The following is a 17,528-nucleotide window of genomic DNA, read 5'->3' on the forward strand; positions in this document are numbered from 1 at the left end:
TGCGGTTTGCCCTTTCTTCTTTCGTAACTTGTGCCGCTCCGAGCTCGGCGTAGCGTTTTGCAGTATTCTGAAAATCCTCGTCGTCGGCGAGTTCCGTCAAGGTTTGTTGAACGAGCGAGTCACCGAATAAGTCCTTCCGACGCCAGCTTTTGGCTTTTTCGAGGCGGATCTTGTCCACTTCCACCGACGTCTTGCCGTAATCTGGTAGCTCTGGACGATTAATATTGTCTTCGGTTGTGGACGATAACAAGGTCCGCGAGGAGCGTTGTTTTGGTGCCATCGTTCGCTGTCGCTGTTGAAAAGCGACCGACTGGGCTATGAGGAGACACACCCATAAGGGGCCCTTCCTGTACATGACTTGGATGCAATGCTACTACGGTAGTTCGATATTGGTTGTCGTTCGTGTATAGATTGGAGTAGCAATTAGGAAAGAGTCAGCAGATATTGACTGTGATGGTGGAGCAGGTTTGGCTACGGGGCCGTAGGAAGTCGAAAGATATTCCCGTTGGACTCGATTTACATTACAATAGATTGATGACCCTTGCCCTCTCTAAAAGCTATCCTGCTGTCATAGGGTCCGGTCTTGTCAGATGGATTACCATTGGATTTCCTATCTAAATGTGAGACACAACCTTCGAATAGACATAAATTGGATGTGACTTTTTAATAATCAGTGACTGTAAATCCAAATAGGAATCCTTTTGAGGGGAACAAATAAATACATTCGAAAGCTATAGATTTATATTGTCACAGTAACATGGAAAGGCTTCATGAGCCCTGAAAATCGGAAGCATACTACTTATTTTCTGATGTCTTCCTGTCAACATAGTTTGCCTGTTGCCTGGTTCCTAGAATTTATTCACATTTGATGCTGACAGTTAGAAAGACTACTAGCATTTTTCAAATTCAAAGCAGTCTTGACTTCCAGTCAAGAAGGGTTACATCCTCTCAAATTTATGCTTGTTCAGCAAAGGGCGGCATAGACAATCAGAGCGAGTAGCCAAAGAACTCAAAGTCCTCAGCGTAAACACGGCCAATCAGGTCACGTGTCTCAGTGGTGAAATTGGCTACGCTTAGCGACCCACCGCCTTTGTTAACCTTTTTCGACTGTAGTGTCCAGCTCAGACCAAACCGCGACAACAAGCACGAGAGGCCTTGAAACCAGGTTTCCTGTCGGATGATATATACTTGGATTGGCTCATCAAGGCTGTTGGTGATGTTTCGGACGTAGTCTACCTGAGGAATAAAGTGTCCATCATGAACAAAATATTCCAGGGACGGCAACGATCCATTAGTTGCACGTCCAGCTTCCATCATATTTAAGTGCTTCAGTACAAATGCATTCATCATAGACGAGTCGTCCTTCATGTCGGGGGATTTCGTCCTGTATTTCCATTCACTTAAGACTCGTTCGTATGGGTTTCGGACAACAGTAAATAAGGCCGAATTGTCAAACCACTTTAACAAATTTGATTCTTTCATTTTTTTCGATTCATATTGATAATAAGGGATCGGTAAATGCCAATATGGGATTTTAAAATCCGGGCTGTAAGCCTTTCGAGGGGGATGTGGCGGGCAGGACGTGACGTGACAACCGTCGATGGAACGAAACCAGTGGCAAGCTCCCCACGAAACGTTATGCTGCGCAGCCAAGCATTCTGTTGCGGAGCCGGCCGTTTTAGGAATATGTATGAGGTCGAGGCGGAACGAGCCATCACGAACTGGCTCGCAAAACAAACGTTCCTGTTCGTCCAGGAAAACGAACTGGGACTGGGACATCGGCAAGTATGGTTTCTGGTAGAGTTTGGATTCGTTTATGTAGGGATGATGTAGCCGTAAAATACTACACCACCAACTCACGAATAACGTGATGGCAGCCAGCACGAAGGTATGAAACATTCTTGGCTTGAGCTTGTTTGGCATGGCCATCCTAGCGAGTTTATCAGCAAAGTCTTGATTATACCCCGACAATTTGTTTGATCAAATCTTTTTCAGGTCAGCTATCAGCTGCATTAACTGAATGCAACGGGAAGGAGTGGATTGTGAGGCTCCAAGACTGGAAGTGAGTTTGTAACGTAACCTTGAAATCGCGATATTTGCCCGAATGTATGCCAAGTCTTCAAATGAGAGAACGTTAAAGGGTGCATCCCGAACACAATCTTTTATTACGTTGAAAAAATTCAAAAGAGAGTTTTTGTCACAGCAAGGTAATTCTGTATCCGTTCAAATGCTTACTTACACTTCTATCATCAACACTGTTCGCACGAGTGTAGGACACACATTTGTTCTACATAAGTTCAATATAAAATTTACGACTCATTTGAATTGCTATGAAGTATGTTATACAGCATAGAGCAGTCTCACATCGAAAAACGGAATCTGCCCATTGTACCGTGCCTGACCCTGGCCTTTCGTTTCGAAACATCCACGTCTTTTCACTGTCATCGGACAATCGGACAGGCCAATCCGCCCCTGTCAAAATGCTGATTGTTCACAGTCAATAACAGTAAATAAAGATACAGGACGTATTCTTGCCAGGCGCTTTTGAATTGACTTTTCTTTCGTGACTAGATTGATTTAACAGTGAGTCACTGTAAGTGGAGCGGTAGAATAGCGATTTGTCTCGCTCCATTCTTGTTTTGCTGCTTTACAGGAAATTGACAGAAACCGTTTGGACATTTTATCTACAGATATACTCTCACAATATGAGCCAATCAAACGCGATTAAAATGTCTTTGAGCGTACGTAGGTGAGGGGAACTTGACTGTAAATATTAGACGACGGGCATTCCAAGTCGTTCGAAGTTGTTCATCAAATCCGATTACATGGTCACTGACAGTTACTGTGATTAGTGCGAGGTTTTTGATCCTCTCAGTCAGTGCGACATCGAAGCCTCGTACGGCCGAGCCACCCAATAACATACACAGCTTCGAACACCAAAGCCGTCCACCGATTTCCATTTCCCCTCCGTTCTTTAGTATTCTACGAGGAAGCATCGTGGGACTGAAGAATCAACGTTAGTACTCTAAAAGGAGCTTACTTTATCATCAAGTCAATTCCCTTGGTGTCGCTATATACAGCTGGGAACAACACAACGACCATGGAAGAATCAGCGCGAAAAGATGCCTCTTCGGAACGCAAACGCATCCCCGAAGAGGAAGCGTCGCTACCTTCCCATCTCTTCTTCTTTTGGGCTCGCGGTCTCTTTCAAAGAGCTTCGGTGTTGAGCAAGCAAGGCAAAGCTCTGGAACACGAAGACTTGCTCCCTCTCCCTACGATTGACTACGGTAAACGCATTGGACCGGCGTTTGCCAATGCCTGGAACAAGGAAGAAGAGCACATGCAAAGCGAGCAAAAAAGACACAGCGCGTCGGAAGCGCCCACGGTAATTGGTGCGGGTTTGGCGGATGCTGTGGATGGTAGCTATTCCACAACCCGTGTTCGCCACGCCATTTTTGCGGTAATCGGTAGGCGATTTCTATTTGCTGGTCTCATCAAAGTTCTAAACACGGCTTTGCAATTCAGCTTCCCCCTACTTCTCAACGAGATCCTCGCATTTATAGAGGACACGCAGGCTGGAAGAATTCCCGAAGATGCTTCGTGGGAAGACAAGTACCGTGGCTACTGGCTATCGGCTATTTTGTTTGCCGCGATGGCAGCGAAAGCCATTACGGAAAACGTATACTTTCATAAGGTATACCGAGCTGGCTACCAGGCTCGAGTTGCTGTTTCCGCGGCTGTTTATAATAAGGCTCTACGTCTAGCAAACGCCGAGCGCCAAGGCACTACATTGGGCGAGCTTATCAATTTAATGCAAGTCGATGCCACCAAGATTGAAATGTTTGTACCTCAAATTCACGTTTTGTGGGATGGTGTGCTGCAAATTTGTGGATACATTACTATCCTGTATACGCTAATTGGATGGCCGTGTTTTGCGGGTCTAGCAATCATGATGTTTGCTGGCCCGGTACAAGGAATCATCATGAAGCGATTGTTTGCTTTGAATCGTACTATGGTCAAGCACACGGATTCTCGCATCAAGACGACCAACGAAGCTTTACAAGGCATTCAATGTGTGAAGATGTATACTTGGGAGGAGTCCTTTCAACGCGAAATTGGTAAAGCCCGGAACGAAGAATTGGATAATCTGAAGGGTGTCGCGTACTTGCGCGGTTTTTCGCGGGCATACATGGGTGCCTTGCCGGGAATTGTGGCGGTCGCATCGTTCATTGTTTTCGCGGCCGCCAAGACTGGCTCCACTATTTCCGCATCAACCCTATTTGCTGCTTTAGTGGCGTTCGATCAGTTGCGATTTCCTTTGCTCTTTTATCCTTTGGCGTTGGCACAGCTTGCACAAGCTAACGTTAGCGCTCGCCGTGTTGAAATCTTTTTGCAAATGCAAGAGATTGGAAAAGACGATTTGAAAGACGGAGGTCTGTACTTCCGTGACGACAAAAAAGCAGAAGGCGGTGGCGAAATTGCTGTCAAAGATGTGAACATTTACTGGAGTGATCCCAATGTGCCAATTGACGCTAGCGATGACGACAATCATTCCGTAACTACAAAAAGTGAAGTGAGTTCAATGGACGAAGCGGAAACCCCAACCAAACGCTTTCCAAAGGCCATTCTTGAGAGCGTTTCTCTCCGAGTGGCCCCGGGAGAGCTCTGTGCGGTTGTCGGCCGTGTCGGTAGCGGCAAAAGCACACTTTGCTCTGCAATTTTAGGTGAAACTCTATTACAGAGCGGAGAAGTTCAAGTTAAGGGGAAAATTGCATATGCATCGCAGTCAGCCTGGATACTGAATGCGACACTGCGTGACAACATTCTGTTTGGTATGCCATTTGATCAAGAAAAATATGATAAAGTGCTGAAAGCTTGCCAGCTCTCACATGACCTGGATATGCTTGACAACGGTGACATGACCGAAATTGGAGAGCGAGGCATTAATCTGTCTGGTGGTCAAAAGCAGCGCGTTTCAGTTGCTCGTGCGGCATATTCGGATGCCGACCTTGTAGTGCTGGACGATCCCTTGTCCGCTCTCGATCCTGAAGTGGGACGCCAGTTGTTTGAGGAGTGCATTGTTGATCTAATGAAGGAAAAAACTCGACTCTTCGTCACAAATCAACTCCAATTTCTTCGGTATTGCGACTCAGTTGTTGCTCTTGGGAAGCGAAAGGTCATCGAACAGGGAACGTTTGACGACCTGAATGCTGCCGAAGGTGGAGAAGTGAGGCGACTTTTGAACGAGTTGAAGTCTTCCGAACAGTCACAAAACCATGAACAGGAGGAGAATTCTAAGGTGGCAACTGTTGCGAGAACGGCATCCGCCGCAAAAGATCCCTCCGTCAACAGAAAGAAAGAGAAGAAAAGCGATGCTGGTCTCGTGACAAAGGAAGAGCGGAATATTGGGGCAGTGTCATGGGAGGTATACAAGAAATACGTACTAGCCGGGGGTGGTTATTTCAAGTTCTTCTGCGTGTATTTTGGATTTGTTCTCTCCGCAGCTAACGGTTTGGCCAGCACATCCTGGGTGTCTTTTTGGACGAGCGATTCTGAGTACGAAAGGAACTCACAGGTGTTTTACCTTAGTATGTACGCTATGCTTGCAGTTACTCTCGGACTGTTCACCTACATGCGAGCTTTCCTCCTCGCTCGGTTCGGCGTTCGTGCCGCGGAAAAGTTTCACAAAGACTTGCTGGAGTCCGTTCTCCAAGCACCCCAAAGTTTTTTTGATACTACACCTGTGGGTCGGATTCTTTCTCGATTCTCGAAGGACATGTATTCGATCGATGTTGAGTTGAGCGACTATTTCGATTTTTTCCTTTTCACGTCACTTACTGTCGTCGTTTCTCTGGGAACAATCATGTTTGTGACGCCCTGGTTCGGAGTTGCTATTCTACCACTGGGACTTGTCTATTTTCGTGTGCTTAATTACTTTCGGAACGTCTCTCGTGAGACCAAGCGCTTGGAAAGTATTTCGCGCTCTCCTGTATACGCTCATTTCTCTGAAACCCTCGGTGGGCTTTCCACCATTCGAGCCTATGGACAGTCCATTCGCTTCATGGAAGATTTTGAAGGCAAAGTTGACTACAATACTCGTGCTTACTATAGCAATAAGACGGCTGACCGATGGTTGTCAGTTCGTCTTGAATTGATCGGTGCAACGATTGCAGGGCTTGCAGCGGTATTCTCCTCCAACGTTGCTATTTCTGATTCTGTTTCCGGTCAAGACAGCGATAGCAATTTTGCTTCGTTGGCCGGTTTGTCTCTTTCCTTTGCTATCTCTTTAACCAGTTTACTAAACTGGTGCGTACGCTCGTTTGCGCAGCTCGAAGCCGCCATGAATGCGTGTGAACGTGTGCTATATTACACGGAGAACATTCCGCAAGAAGCCCCGCGTACTTCGGACGAATTGGAAGACGCTACCTCCTCGTCTACCGAGCACTCTTTGTCGAATCCCGCTGTTTATGCCACTTCAAAATCTGGTGGAAAAGCGGATCGTGCTGCGTTTAAGTGGCCCGACAAGGGAGAAATTACGTTGAAGAATCTTCGAATGCGGTATCGAGCGGAAACACCGCTGGTCTTGAAGGGACTAAACGTGACCATTCATGGTGGAGAAAGGATTGGAGTCGTAGGACGTACGGGGAGTGGCAAGAGCTCACTCCTGTTGACTCTGTTGCGTTTGGTGGAACCTTCCTTAGAAGAGGGAGATTACCAAGCTCCTCTTTCAATCGATGGAGTTGACGTGCTTCGCATCGGCCTGAAAGATCTCCGCTCCAAGCTTGGTATTATTCCACAAAACCCTGTTTTGTTTTCCGGTACCGTTCGTAGCAACATTGATCCGTTCGACGAATACTCCGACAAACAAATTTGGGATGCCTTGTCCCGATGCGGAATGAAAGAGTCGGTCGAAAATATGCCGGGTATGCTGAATGCTAGTATCGCTGAATACGGAGAGAATTTATCGGCCGGAATGCGCCAGATGCTGGTCCTTGGTCGTGCTTTGTTGAAGCAATGCCGTATTTTGCTCTTGGATGAAGCCACTTCGAGCGTGGACTACGAGACGGATCGTGAGATCCAAAGAACGCTGCGGGAAGCCTTTAATCAGTGCACCATTCTCACTATTGCTCATCGCATCAATACTATTATGGACAGCGACAAGATTCTGGTCATGAAGGATGGATATGTGGAGGAGTTTGCCCCTCCTCAAGAGCTTCTCAAGGACGAGAATTCCACCTTTTCGGAAATTGTACGACACGCCAAGTCCGGAGAGCATCAGTAGAGGTCACAGTAAATCGTACTGGACTGAAGAAAGACGCCTTACATTAATAGATATATTTAGGCTACCAAGGAGGTGTAATAGGATTGAAAAGACTAACAGAAAGTACCCTCTCGAGAAAATGAGGTAGCGGAAGGTTTTACTCTGCAACAAAAATTAGGAGTGACAAGATTCCATATTCTATAGAAAGAATAGGAAAGAATGAGGACGCTATTGCTGACGCAGATGGAAGCAGTCAGAACGAACAACCGCGGAGTTGATGCCGAAGTCTTTCTGAAAAGGGTGTGATTACTAGCCAATCAAAAGTATTTCACATGCTTTTCATTTATCGACAATTGAATTCTACACCCTAAAATCGTTGTGAGGAAATTGCAAAACGTTAAATTCAAAGCGGTGGATGGCAGCAAATTGTGTCTTTTTTTCTGATCCGCCATTGAAGCGGTAATGAAGCTAATATTGAATCTCTGTGCCATCTGCTTCATCTGTTCCACTAGAGGCTTGTTCATTGACCTAGTATACGTCGTCGTATTGTCGAATGCTAAATGTTTAGCAATACTCGAAAGCAATGTAAATTCCGGGACGTCTTTCGGCCATCTGGACGACCACGAAAAAGTGCCTCCTGATGTTGGTGCACACACACACTTTGTGCCCGCTTGCTTGTCGCGAACACAAGGAGCTCCCCTTTCGTACGCTTGTCGCAACTGCTCGACGGCACTCAAGTCTTGTGCGAACTCCCACTACAAAACTAACGTGTTCGACAATTGTTTCCAAATCACCGTCATCGATTATCTTGTCTCCCTCTTCAATCTTTGTCACCATGTTTCACGAAAATCTGAACGATTCCACCCATTTGTTGCTCGATGAGGCCGACATCACCAGCATGATGAACGAGGAACCGTCGCTTTCGTCCGATCTCCCGAACCCTCTTCCACCACCGAGATTGCTCCTTCCGGAACACAACCTTGCTCCTCTGGCAGCGAGCGGAACCGTAACCCCGACAAGCCTAGATACGGCTCCAAGGGCAGCGACGGGTCCCATTACTCGAGTTCCTAGTTCGATCAAGACCTCCAAGAAGGAGCGTGAAAACACGGGACGATGGCTGGACGAGGAGCATCAAGTCTTCCTGGAAGGTCTAGCAAAACACGGGAAACAATGGAAGCTCATTGCAACCATGATTGGGTCGCGGACGGTGGTGCAGGTTCGTACTCATGCGCAGAAGTACTTTCAGAAGATGGACCGATCGTCACACAAGGAGGATTCTACGGCACGTCCTAGTGGAACCGGTACCGCTGAAAACGTCTCCAACTCGGTAACGACGAAGCGCAAATCCTTACCGACAAACTTGCCGTCCCGCAAAAAGGGTAAGACACGAAAGTCTGCCGCCTTGGTACAGCGTAATACTTCAGTTTCGATGTCGAACCTTCCGATGAGCGCGCCGCTGGAACTGTAAGTCTTGTGTGCGGTACTGATACGTATACGTACGCCTATGGCCGCGGGACCGTACCCCAACGGTGTCACCGAAAGAATATCCTCTCATGCTTGATTTTCCTTATTGCTTCACTACAGTGCCAGTATCGTGAGCCATTCATCGGTATCCTCGGTCGACAACTTGAGCACAATCTCGCCGGTGGGAATTGCCGACTTGGACATGCAAGGTATGGACACCACCTGGGCTAAGGACTCCAACAGCCTGTATCTTGGTGCTTTCGACGAGGACGAAATCGTAGAGGATCCTTTGGAATGGCTATTGGGGGGTGTGGGCATGCAGCATTTGCCCGAGTCTTCTTTGGTTCCCATGTTTCCGGAATTTGGGGAAGACCTCTCGTCGGGATTGCACCTACAGCAAAAGCTGGTCCCTGGCTCCAGCGATCACCATTACGCAGTTATTGAACACCACCCGCACGATGGACTCGACATGGGCGATCCCAAGATAACGGTTCAATCTCTCTTTCTCGAGTCTGAATCTTAGACAATACATACTTGTCTTTAGGGAGCGAGCGATGCCTACATTGCACACAACTCTTGTGTATTTTGTATTTTTGCTTTTTCACTATATCAACAACAACGAACTCGATGATCATCTCTACACGACCTATGCAATCAATACTACCACCAAAACGGCAATGTACCTTAAAAGAATAGGTGATTTGTTGTACAAGGGGAACCTTTTGAACTTTCTCTATGTTAGTATTTTGTAACTTGATGGTCTACACTCGATCCCGTACGGAAAGTGGACGTAGTAGAGCTCTAGCAAATGGACCCCTGCCCTGCCTTTCTGGTTGCGCATTTGTTGTTTACAGTTAGAGCGAGCGTCTCGAGCACAGAGCGGGGGTGTCTCTAGCGTCCGGGAAAAACGGACCTCGTAAACCCTAGACGGAGCAAAGAGACTAGGGTTATTTTCTCTTCACGTGGCCGCATTATGGTTTTTTCTGTGCCTCTATACCCACCGTACCGGGAACTCAACCTTGTTCTTCCACCTGATATGTCCGGGTCCGCGGCTTCCCCGAAGAAAGCAACATGACCTGTTGGGCCCATAGATTCTCCGCGCTTTTGCCGTAAGATCCGCTTCTCCATTCCATTATTTGTGACGCAGCGTGTTTTAAAAGCCTGACATTCCGATCCTTGCGTTCTTTCTTGACCATGGCGAACGCTCACTACGCTGACGAGTTCTACGACAATGCGGCACGCGCCGAAGTCTCCCGGGCTATTGTGAACAAGAAGGTGAACGTCTGTCCCTTCACGGTTCGTCTCGCGTGGCACGCGTCGGGCACCTTTGACCAGAGCGATGCCAGTGGTGGCAGCGACGGTGCCCGCATGCGTTACGCCCCGGAGCTTTCCGACGGTGCCAATGCGGGTCTCGCTCTCATGCAGGACATTATCAAACCCGTCAAGGAAAAGTTCCCGGACATGTCCTACGCCGATCTCTGGACCATGGCGGGAACGCAAGCGATCAAGCTAACGGGAGGACCGGACATTCCGTTCAACTACGGACGGACCGACGATGCGGACAACAACAAGTGTCCGGCCAACGGACGTCTACCGGACGCGACGCAAGGCGCTGAGCACCTGCGAGATGTCTTTTATCGTATGGGCTTTGGTGATAAGGAGATCGTTGCCCTGTCCGGAGCGCACACCCTCGGATCGTGCCACCGTTTGCGCTCTGGTTTCGACGGACCCTGGACCACGAACCCCCTCAAGTTCGACAATGAGTACTTTAAGAATCTGCTCGAGATCGATTGGAAGCCTCGCGAGTGGGAAGGTCCCTTGCAGTACCAGGATCCTTCCGGAAAACTCATGATGTTGCCCACCGATATGGCACTCATTCAGGACGAAGCGTTTTTGCCTTTTGTCAAAAAGTACGCCGAAGACGAGCAAGCCTTCTTTGCTGATTTTGCCGAAGCTTTTGCTGCTTTGATCTCCAAGGGATGCCCCGCGCACTGTCAGCCCAATGCTGAGCGTCAGGCTCCCCAACACGACTCCAACAAGGAGTTCCGCGATCTCGCTATGCACGGCTCCGTTGAGCGCATGGAAGCCGCTAGTGAAGGTGTCGATGTGAACGCGAAGGAAGCCCATTCAGAGCGTACCGCCATGCACAAGGCGGCCTTTTTTGGACACTCGAATGTCATGGAGTACTTGATCGGTCTCAAGGGTGACGTCAACGCGGTCGATGCGGACGGGGACACTCCCCTCCACGATGCCGCCAAGTTTGGCCACGATGCCGTGGTAGAAGCTTTGCTCAAGGCTGGAGCGGACAAGACAATCCGAAACAAGGAAGGAAAGTCGGCTACCGACTTGGCGGCGGCCAATGGTAAAGATGCCGTTGTCAAGATGCTGGCTTAATACAGCAGTGTTTTGCGCATTGCGCTCCAGATAGTTCGGAGGTTTTGAGCGTAACGCAGTAACAGAGAATATTTGTTCACAGTCTGTAGAAGCTTTTTCTGCCTTGGGCAGCGTATTTGAAAATGTAGCCATGTACTTTGCAAACTATCTCTACGCAATGTTTACCGGTTCCGGAGGGCAGCCCATACATTGGAATAGCGAATCTTGAAACAGCATACTTCGTACTCCAAAGTGTTAATTCAAACAAACAACGCTATTAACCTCACAATTGTATCAAAAAGTGGAGCAAACTGGCGTTCAAAATCTGTACGGGGAATCGATAGCTGCAATCAGCGTTTTGGGTTTTTGACGACACTACACTTCATCATCCATTAATTCCGTGTCCTCTCGCGCCTTCAATAGGCCCTTGGCAATGGCGAGACCAGCAAAGACGAGCAACGTCGTTATCGTCAAGGAGATACATATTAGTTTCTGCCAACTCTTTCGTCGTAGCATCTTCGCTTCCTCGTCTTTGGACCGTTGACGGTCGAGTGAAGCGATCTCCTGGGGAAGTAGCATGAATCGTGATGGTATTGGTTGGTAAGGCTGTTTGGTACCAAACCTCCCTCGTCCTCGGCCGAAACTCGTTCTTCCGAGCTCCACATCCTGCATACTACCTGCTCGCAAATTTTCAGCTTCATCCGCGCTGTCGGGAGTGTTTTGTCTCGGAATGGAAGGCGTTCCGGCAAGTTGTCCGTCGAGTTGCTTCCACTGCTCCGTCCGTGTCATTTCCCTCCGCCATTGCCACTTTTCGATACGTTCGGCAAGCACATGGTTGGTCACCAGGTCGCTTACAGAGAGCGCTTTCCGGGATATGGGACAACACGCGTTGCCCTTTTCTTCAATCCAATCCACAATCGCGCTGCGTTCGAACGAATGTGCGCACAAATCCACGACGGGGTCGTTCATGATTTCGTACGTCAATGGACAGAGAAAGCTCGGTGGGTGACTATTATCCTGAACCCGCCGACTCATCTTTTTTCTCATGCTAGGTTGGTACTCCAGATGTTCGTGAATTGACTGTGATTCGTTCGGTTCGCTTCCTGTCGTGTTTTTGTTTGGTTTTGTGATCGGTTCCCGTTGATCACTCGACCGTCCAAACGGAAAACAGGTGCCTACCTACTTTCCTTCGTGAGAATACCATCGTGGTCCATTGCGAACATGCGGGAGCGACTCCCACGACCTCGACTGGCGAACGTGACACGTACCGGTATTCCCTGTCCAAAGCGGAGACGATTTCTGTGTCGCTATCGACAACGGTATGTATAGTTGGACGACAGAAAACGACAACATTCCAATGTCGTTGATTTAAAAAAAAAAGGACTCTACTCACATTTAGAATTTCCCCAAATTTGCATCTGTTTATGCCTTGGCCCATTTCTACACCAACAGAAAGAATGGACGCAGTCTGCGATTCGGAAGTAGTCCTGATGGTCAACAGTGGGCGTCGACGAACATGCCGTACCAAACAAACCATTTGCCTTTCATTTTTGTTCACTAGCTCTTACTTTCATTCCCCTACGGACACTCTCGTACAGTGTTCCACCAGAACGCTGTCGGCAGTGTGACGACCCCAACTAGTTTCTCCCGAGGACCACCGTTTACAATGAATTGTACGCAAACTGCCGCACACTTGACCGAAAGATATCACACGTTCCAGCCCTTTGACCCCGAAGAACTTAGTTTGAACCGCTACCTTTCTAGAAATGGTCTGCTGCTGAGCATGTGTCTCAACATACAAAGTTGGCGTCCGTGTGCTCCGACGGGGGACCAAAATCACTTGGCCGCGTCCTGGATTCAGTCGCGGGAGACGGGGTACCGGGTCATCCATGCCCCGCAGTTGCCGGATACCACGTTCGGCATCATTTTGGATCCAGCAGTGACTGAAATCAACTGTCTATACCCAGTAGACGCTGGATCGGATGGACGTGTGTTGAAATCTCGACCCTCTCTGCTCACTCTACGTAGGATAACAGTTAGTCAACTTCCTTCCAAACTCTTGTTCTTATTGTGGGGTTTAAACCTATTTTCTAATGTGTTTTTCACACGATTGACTTCGCTCATTTCAACCGCTCATTCTCGCCAACATTTGCTCTTGTTCCAATTAATCATATTTGAACTTTGCTTGCTTCATCGCACATAGTCTTGCTTTCCTAAACAGATAATTCTCATCACATGAATACATATATTTTCCACCCAACGTCAGTTAGACGTTCGTCCGTTTGTTCCTTTATCAGTCCGAAGTACGGACACATGACTGACGGTCATTTCACGACATCCTCCCTCCGGGCTTCGGACATGAATTTCCTTCATCATCTCATTCCAATTTTCTCGAACATACATTGTACCATTCCGAATATTGCTCGCATGCTTCTGATGCAAATTCTCCGTCGTGTTCTTGGTTCCAATATCTGCCTCGTTGTTCTCCGATCGCGTATGGGTGATGTCAATCTCCCCATTCTCGTAATGCTCGCGAATAAAATGGTAACGCACATCAATGTGCTTTGTTCTCTGACCCACTTGTTGATTCTTGACCAAAAATATTGCTCCGGTATTATCTTCCAATATAATCCCTGGATATTCGCATTCTCCGAGCTCTGTCATTAACATCTGCATGAATAGTAACTCTTGTGTAGCTAGTGCGACAGCAACATACTCCGCTTCGCAACTGCTCAACGCAACCAATGCTTGCGTTTTCGACATCCAATTCGTCAATGTTCCACCGACCGTAAAAAATGCTCCCGAAACGCTTCGACGATCATCCTTATTCGTTGCGTATTTGCTATCAACATTTGCAACAGCTCGCATCTCTCTCGGTTTTCGATAAATCAATTTCACATCATTTTCGTATTTCTTCAAATACCCCACAACTCTCTCCAATTCCTTCCAGTGTTCAAATCCTGGATTTGAGAAATGCTTCGTTAATTCTCGTGCTGTGTTCGATCCTTCCGGGAAAATCTTTGTTACCAAGTACATGTATTTTCCGACAATCGATCTATACTTTTCTGCGTCCACGATTTCTGACGTGTTTTTCAACAGTGAAATTCCAGGTGTACCAGGTGTACTGTATTCCTTTGCTTCTCGTCCAACATGTCTTTCGAAACTCTCGATGATTTCTTTGACTAGTTTTGGCATACTCCCAATCAGGTGTCTCTCTTCCGAATTGTTCTCTTTCCATTCGTACCAGACGCCAAGGTGCTTCTTCAGCTTTCCGAGATCTGAATAATTAAACCTTTTCTTGACACCAACCTTGAACCACTCAATTTCTTGTTTTGGCCCAAATAATATCGTATCATCGACATGCGTCATCGCGACCAAACAAACCTTGTTGCCGCGCTTCCGATAGAAAACACACGGGTCCACTTCACTTGATTCCATACCCATCGGTACACCAGTGAGATGTTTCTTATACTCGATGTAGAAACGTCTTGCTGCATCCACATTCCCGTACATAGATTTCGTTAATTGAATACAGGCTCTTTCTGATTCATCGGCAGTAATAAACCCTAGTTTCACCATCCCTTCTGGCCACTCAATATATGTGTCTCGATCTAATTGACCTTCCAGAAAAGCCGCTTCAATATCAATCACTTCGATCACCCAATCATTGTTCGCGAGAGTTTTTGCGATTCCGATTCGTACCGATGTATCGTTTGCAACCGGTGAAAATGACTCTGAATAATCGACTCCTGGTATCTGCATAAATCCCTTTGTCACAATTCTGCTCTTATAGCGGGTCGTTCCGTCCTGCTCGTCTTTCTTCTTAAATACCCATTTTGTTGGCAAAATTGTCTTTCCAGATTTTCTTGCTTGCGAACGCGGTACTTTCTTCCAACTTCCGCGGCTAATAAAGTTCATAATTTCGTTCACAGCCGAAGGTAACCACTTTTCCTTTTCTGGTCCAACAAGTGCTTCACTCAAAAGCTCTTTCGGTTCACCATGATCACTGCTCAACTCCGTATTGAACACAAAATGAACCTGCTTTGATCTGTTGTTTTGTTCAACCACTGTCGGTTTCTCCATTGCTTCTTTCGCTGTCGGATTCCAGCTAACATCTAGCTTTCTCATTTCGCGTTCCAAACGACTCGCAATTTTTGCCGCTCTTTCTTCGTCCGACTCTTGCACAACCGGAACTGCTGCATCTCCAACATTCCTCCCTGCTGCAGTATCGGGTGCTGCATCTTCAGGTATGTTTACTTGCGGGATTTCTGGCATTTTGACTTCACTGACGAATTCTTTGTCGTCGATTCCGACAGGTTCTTTCAAAGTATCTGGGTCCTTCACAAAAATACTGAGAGTTCGTTTCGGATCTGGCCGCTTCCAATCCGACCATACAACATCTCGAGATTCAATAATGCTTTTGTTTTGCGGATTGTACAACCGATAGGTGTCTGCCGAGTGATTTTTCGCGTAGCCCACCATAATTACGCGTAGGCTTTTTTCTTTCCATTTTCCTTTAAATTTTCGGCGTATCGTAGCGTATCCAATCCGTCCAAATTCCACGAGACGATCCATAAGTTTGGTCAGTTCATTGGAAAACAATTTGTCCGGGGACTTGTCCGACATCGTGTTCAATGAAATATTTTCCAAATCGTTTGCCGTGTTTAAAGCTTCTGCCCATAATAGGGCGCGCGCTTCCGGCGTTAAATCCGCCGCCATCATCATTGCATTGGCTCTCTGCTGAAGCACTGCAATTCGTCGCTCAACTACTCCGTTCTGCTGGGGTGTGTCCGGGGCAGTCAATTCCAAAGTCATGCCTTTCTTATCACATAATTTTTCCAAAGGGTTCTTGTTTTCTCCAGCGTTGTCGGCTCGGAGATACTTTGTCTGCTTTTGCATACCTTCCAACTTGGAAAGTACGTTCTCTTCTAACCATTGAGACAAATCGCTGCGTTTCTTAACAAAACCAATAAATCCTTTCCGCGTTGCATCATCAACTACTTGAATTTGGTATCTGCTTCCGAGAATTGTAGCAGTAAAAGGACCTGACATGTCCACAAATAAGCGCTCTCCTGGGCTCTTGGCTCTGATATTTGTCGTTTTCGAAACCGATTTCTGTTTTGCTTTCGCAAGGCAGCAACCCTCGCAACTTTGTAGTTCACCAGTGACTTTAATCGAGTGATGCTTCAGCGTCTTCTTTAACAACACCTCTCCTTTGTGTCCCAATTTATCATGTGCCTCATTAATGTCCATTGATTTAATTTTCACGTGTTTCTGTCCTTTGGTATTGCCCTTATCGTCAATTTCCGCGGTTACGTCACGCCAAGTTGTTTCACTAACTTTCTGTCCTCCCCGCTCCGTTTCCGCAATATTGACATCCTGCGGATTGACACGTTTTGCCTCCAGATAGTACATTCCATCGGAGTAGCGCGGACACTTGATTCGTTTCTGCTGTCCATTCTGTACTCGTTCCAGAAACAGCGCTTCTTTTGTAAATTGCGGGTTCCATCCGTCATCAATCAGTCGACTTAAGCTCAACAAATTTTTCGTCATATTTGGAACATGATGAATTTCCGTCGCTTCTATTATTGTTTTCGTTTCTGAATCCTGAAAGCTTATCGACCCCGACTTCTCGATCTTGCAATTAACACCATTGCCAACAATGACATTCTTGATTATTGGACTCTTGATGTTATACATTCCTTGCGCATTTTTGAAGGTATGTCCCGATGCTCCACTATCCACCAATGAAATGTTGTCATTGTTAGTGACATTCGGCCGAGCTGACACACTCATTGCCTCATCATAAGTGTCTTTGTCTGCCGCCGCTCCATTTTCGGAAGAAACTGTCAATCCATTGAAAATTGTCTCGACTTTCATTTCATCAACCGTTTCCGAAATTCCGTCTTCACTTTTGAAATCCTTTTCCACACAGTTTTCGGCAAGTTCGCAATATTTGGCAGCAATGCCTGTGAACTTCCAACCAAGTTCTTCACTGGGATCCTCTATTCCTCCAACAAACAAACCAGTGACTGGATCTTTGTCTGGGCACTCGTATGACTTATGCCCTTTCTTCTTGCATCGAAAACAAGTGACTTCTGACTTATTTTTGCCGTTGTTCTTGGCACTTCCGTTTCCGTTTCCACCGTTTTCGCCCTGTTCTTTCTTTCTTTTGAAACAGTCAATCGCTTTGTGTCCAGGCTTACCGCAATAATTGCATGTGCCTTTGAAGCGACCTCCACCCTTTCCTTTCGGTTTGCCATCAGAAACCGATAGGGCTTTCTCTTCAGTTGCTGTCGTTTTCGTCGACGTCTTGATGGTTCTTTTCCAATACTCCTCGAGGCCATCTTTAATGTCTTCGACCGAGGTATTCTTAATGCCTTTCGTTTTCTGACTCGTTATGAACTCCGAGTACGACGCGGGCAACTTT

General features: G+C 47.1%; 6 protein-coding genes across 6 annotated transcripts; 4 read left to right on the plus strand and 2 right to left on the minus strand.

The window, feature by feature from the left end:
- Positions 1 to 987: 987 nt before the first annotated feature.
- On the minus strand, positions 988 to 1,779 carry PHATRDRAFT_36508 (predicted protein; the record flags this gene model as incomplete). The annotated part of the gene is made up of 1 exon (XM_002181005.1): positions 988 to 1,779. The coding sequence occupies one exon, from the start codon at positions 1,777 to 1,779 to the stop codon at positions 988 to 990; it is 792 nt and encodes a 263-aa protein (XP_002181041.1).
- Positions 1,780 to 2,886: 1,107 nt separating this feature from the next.
- PHATRDRAFT_20872 (predicted protein) lies at positions 2,887 to 7,282 on the plus strand (the record flags this gene model as incomplete). Its single annotated transcript, XM_002180834.1, has 3 exons — positions 2,887 to 4,437; positions 4,570 to 6,398; positions 6,495 to 7,282. Exons 1-3 carry the CDS (start codon positions 3,101 to 3,103, stop codon positions 7,280 to 7,282), a joined length of 3,954 nt encoding a protein of 1,317 aa, XP_002180870.1. The 5' UTR covers positions 2,887 to 3,100.
- Positions 7,283 to 7,928: 646 nt separating this feature from the next.
- PHATRDRAFT_46535 (predicted protein) lies at positions 7,929 to 9,443 on the plus strand. Its single transcript, XM_002180835.1, has 2 exons — positions 7,929 to 8,725; positions 8,846 to 9,443. Exons 1-2 carry the CDS (start codon positions 8,097 to 8,099, stop codon positions 9,246 to 9,248), a joined length of 1,032 nt encoding a protein of 343 aa, XP_002180871.1. The 5' UTR covers positions 7,929 to 8,096; the 3' UTR covers positions 9,249 to 9,443.
- Positions 9,444 to 9,919: 476 nt separating this feature from the next.
- On the plus strand, positions 9,920 to 10,750 carry PHATRDRAFT_13174 (l-ascorbate peroxidase; the record flags this gene model as incomplete). The annotated part of the gene is made up of 1 exon (XM_002180836.1): positions 9,920 to 10,750. A coding segment is annotated over one exon (831 nt), but the record flags the coding sequence as incomplete, so codon positions are not given.
- Positions 10,751 to 10,834: 84 nt separating this feature from the next.
- On the plus strand, positions 10,835 to 11,071 carry PHATRDRAFT_8058 (predicted protein; the record flags this gene model as incomplete). Its single annotated transcript, XM_002180837.1, has 1 exon — positions 10,835 to 11,071. A coding segment is annotated over one exon (237 nt), but the record flags the coding sequence as incomplete, so codon positions are not given.
- A 293-nt stretch (positions 11,072 to 11,364) lies between these two features.
- PHATRDRAFT_46537 (predicted protein) lies at positions 11,365 to 12,095 on the minus strand. The gene has a single exon (XM_002181006.1). It carries the CDS (start codon positions 12,065 to 12,067, stop codon positions 11,474 to 11,476), a length of 594 nt encoding a protein of 197 aa, XP_002181042.1. The 5' UTR covers positions 12,068 to 12,095; the 3' UTR covers positions 11,365 to 11,473.
- Positions 12,096 to 17,528: the final 5,433 nt, after the last annotated feature.

The sequence above is a fragment of the Phaeodactylum tricornutum genome, chromosome 10 (assembly GCF_000150955.2).
Source record: "Phaeodactylum tricornutum CCAP 1055/1 chromosome 10, whole genome shotgun sequence".
Taxonomy (NCBI): Eukaryota; Bacillariophyta; class Bacillariophyceae; order Surirellales; family Neidiaceae; genus Phaeodactylum; species Phaeodactylum tricornutum.

Bases quoted from the DNA above. Each gene is read 5' to 3' on its own strand.
- PHATRDRAFT_46537 (XM_002181006.1), bottom strand. From the start codon at position 12,067: ATGAACGACCCCGTCGTGGATTTGTGCGCACATTCGTTCGAACGCAGC.
- PHATRDRAFT_46535 (XM_002180835.1), top strand. From the start codon at position 8,097: ATGTTTCACGAAAATCTGAACGATTCCACCCATTTGTTGCTCGATGAG. The intron at 8,726-8,845 runs GTAAGTCTTGTG...GCTTCACTACAG, and splicing joins ATGAGCGCGCCGCTGGAACT to TGCCAGTATCGTGAGCCATT.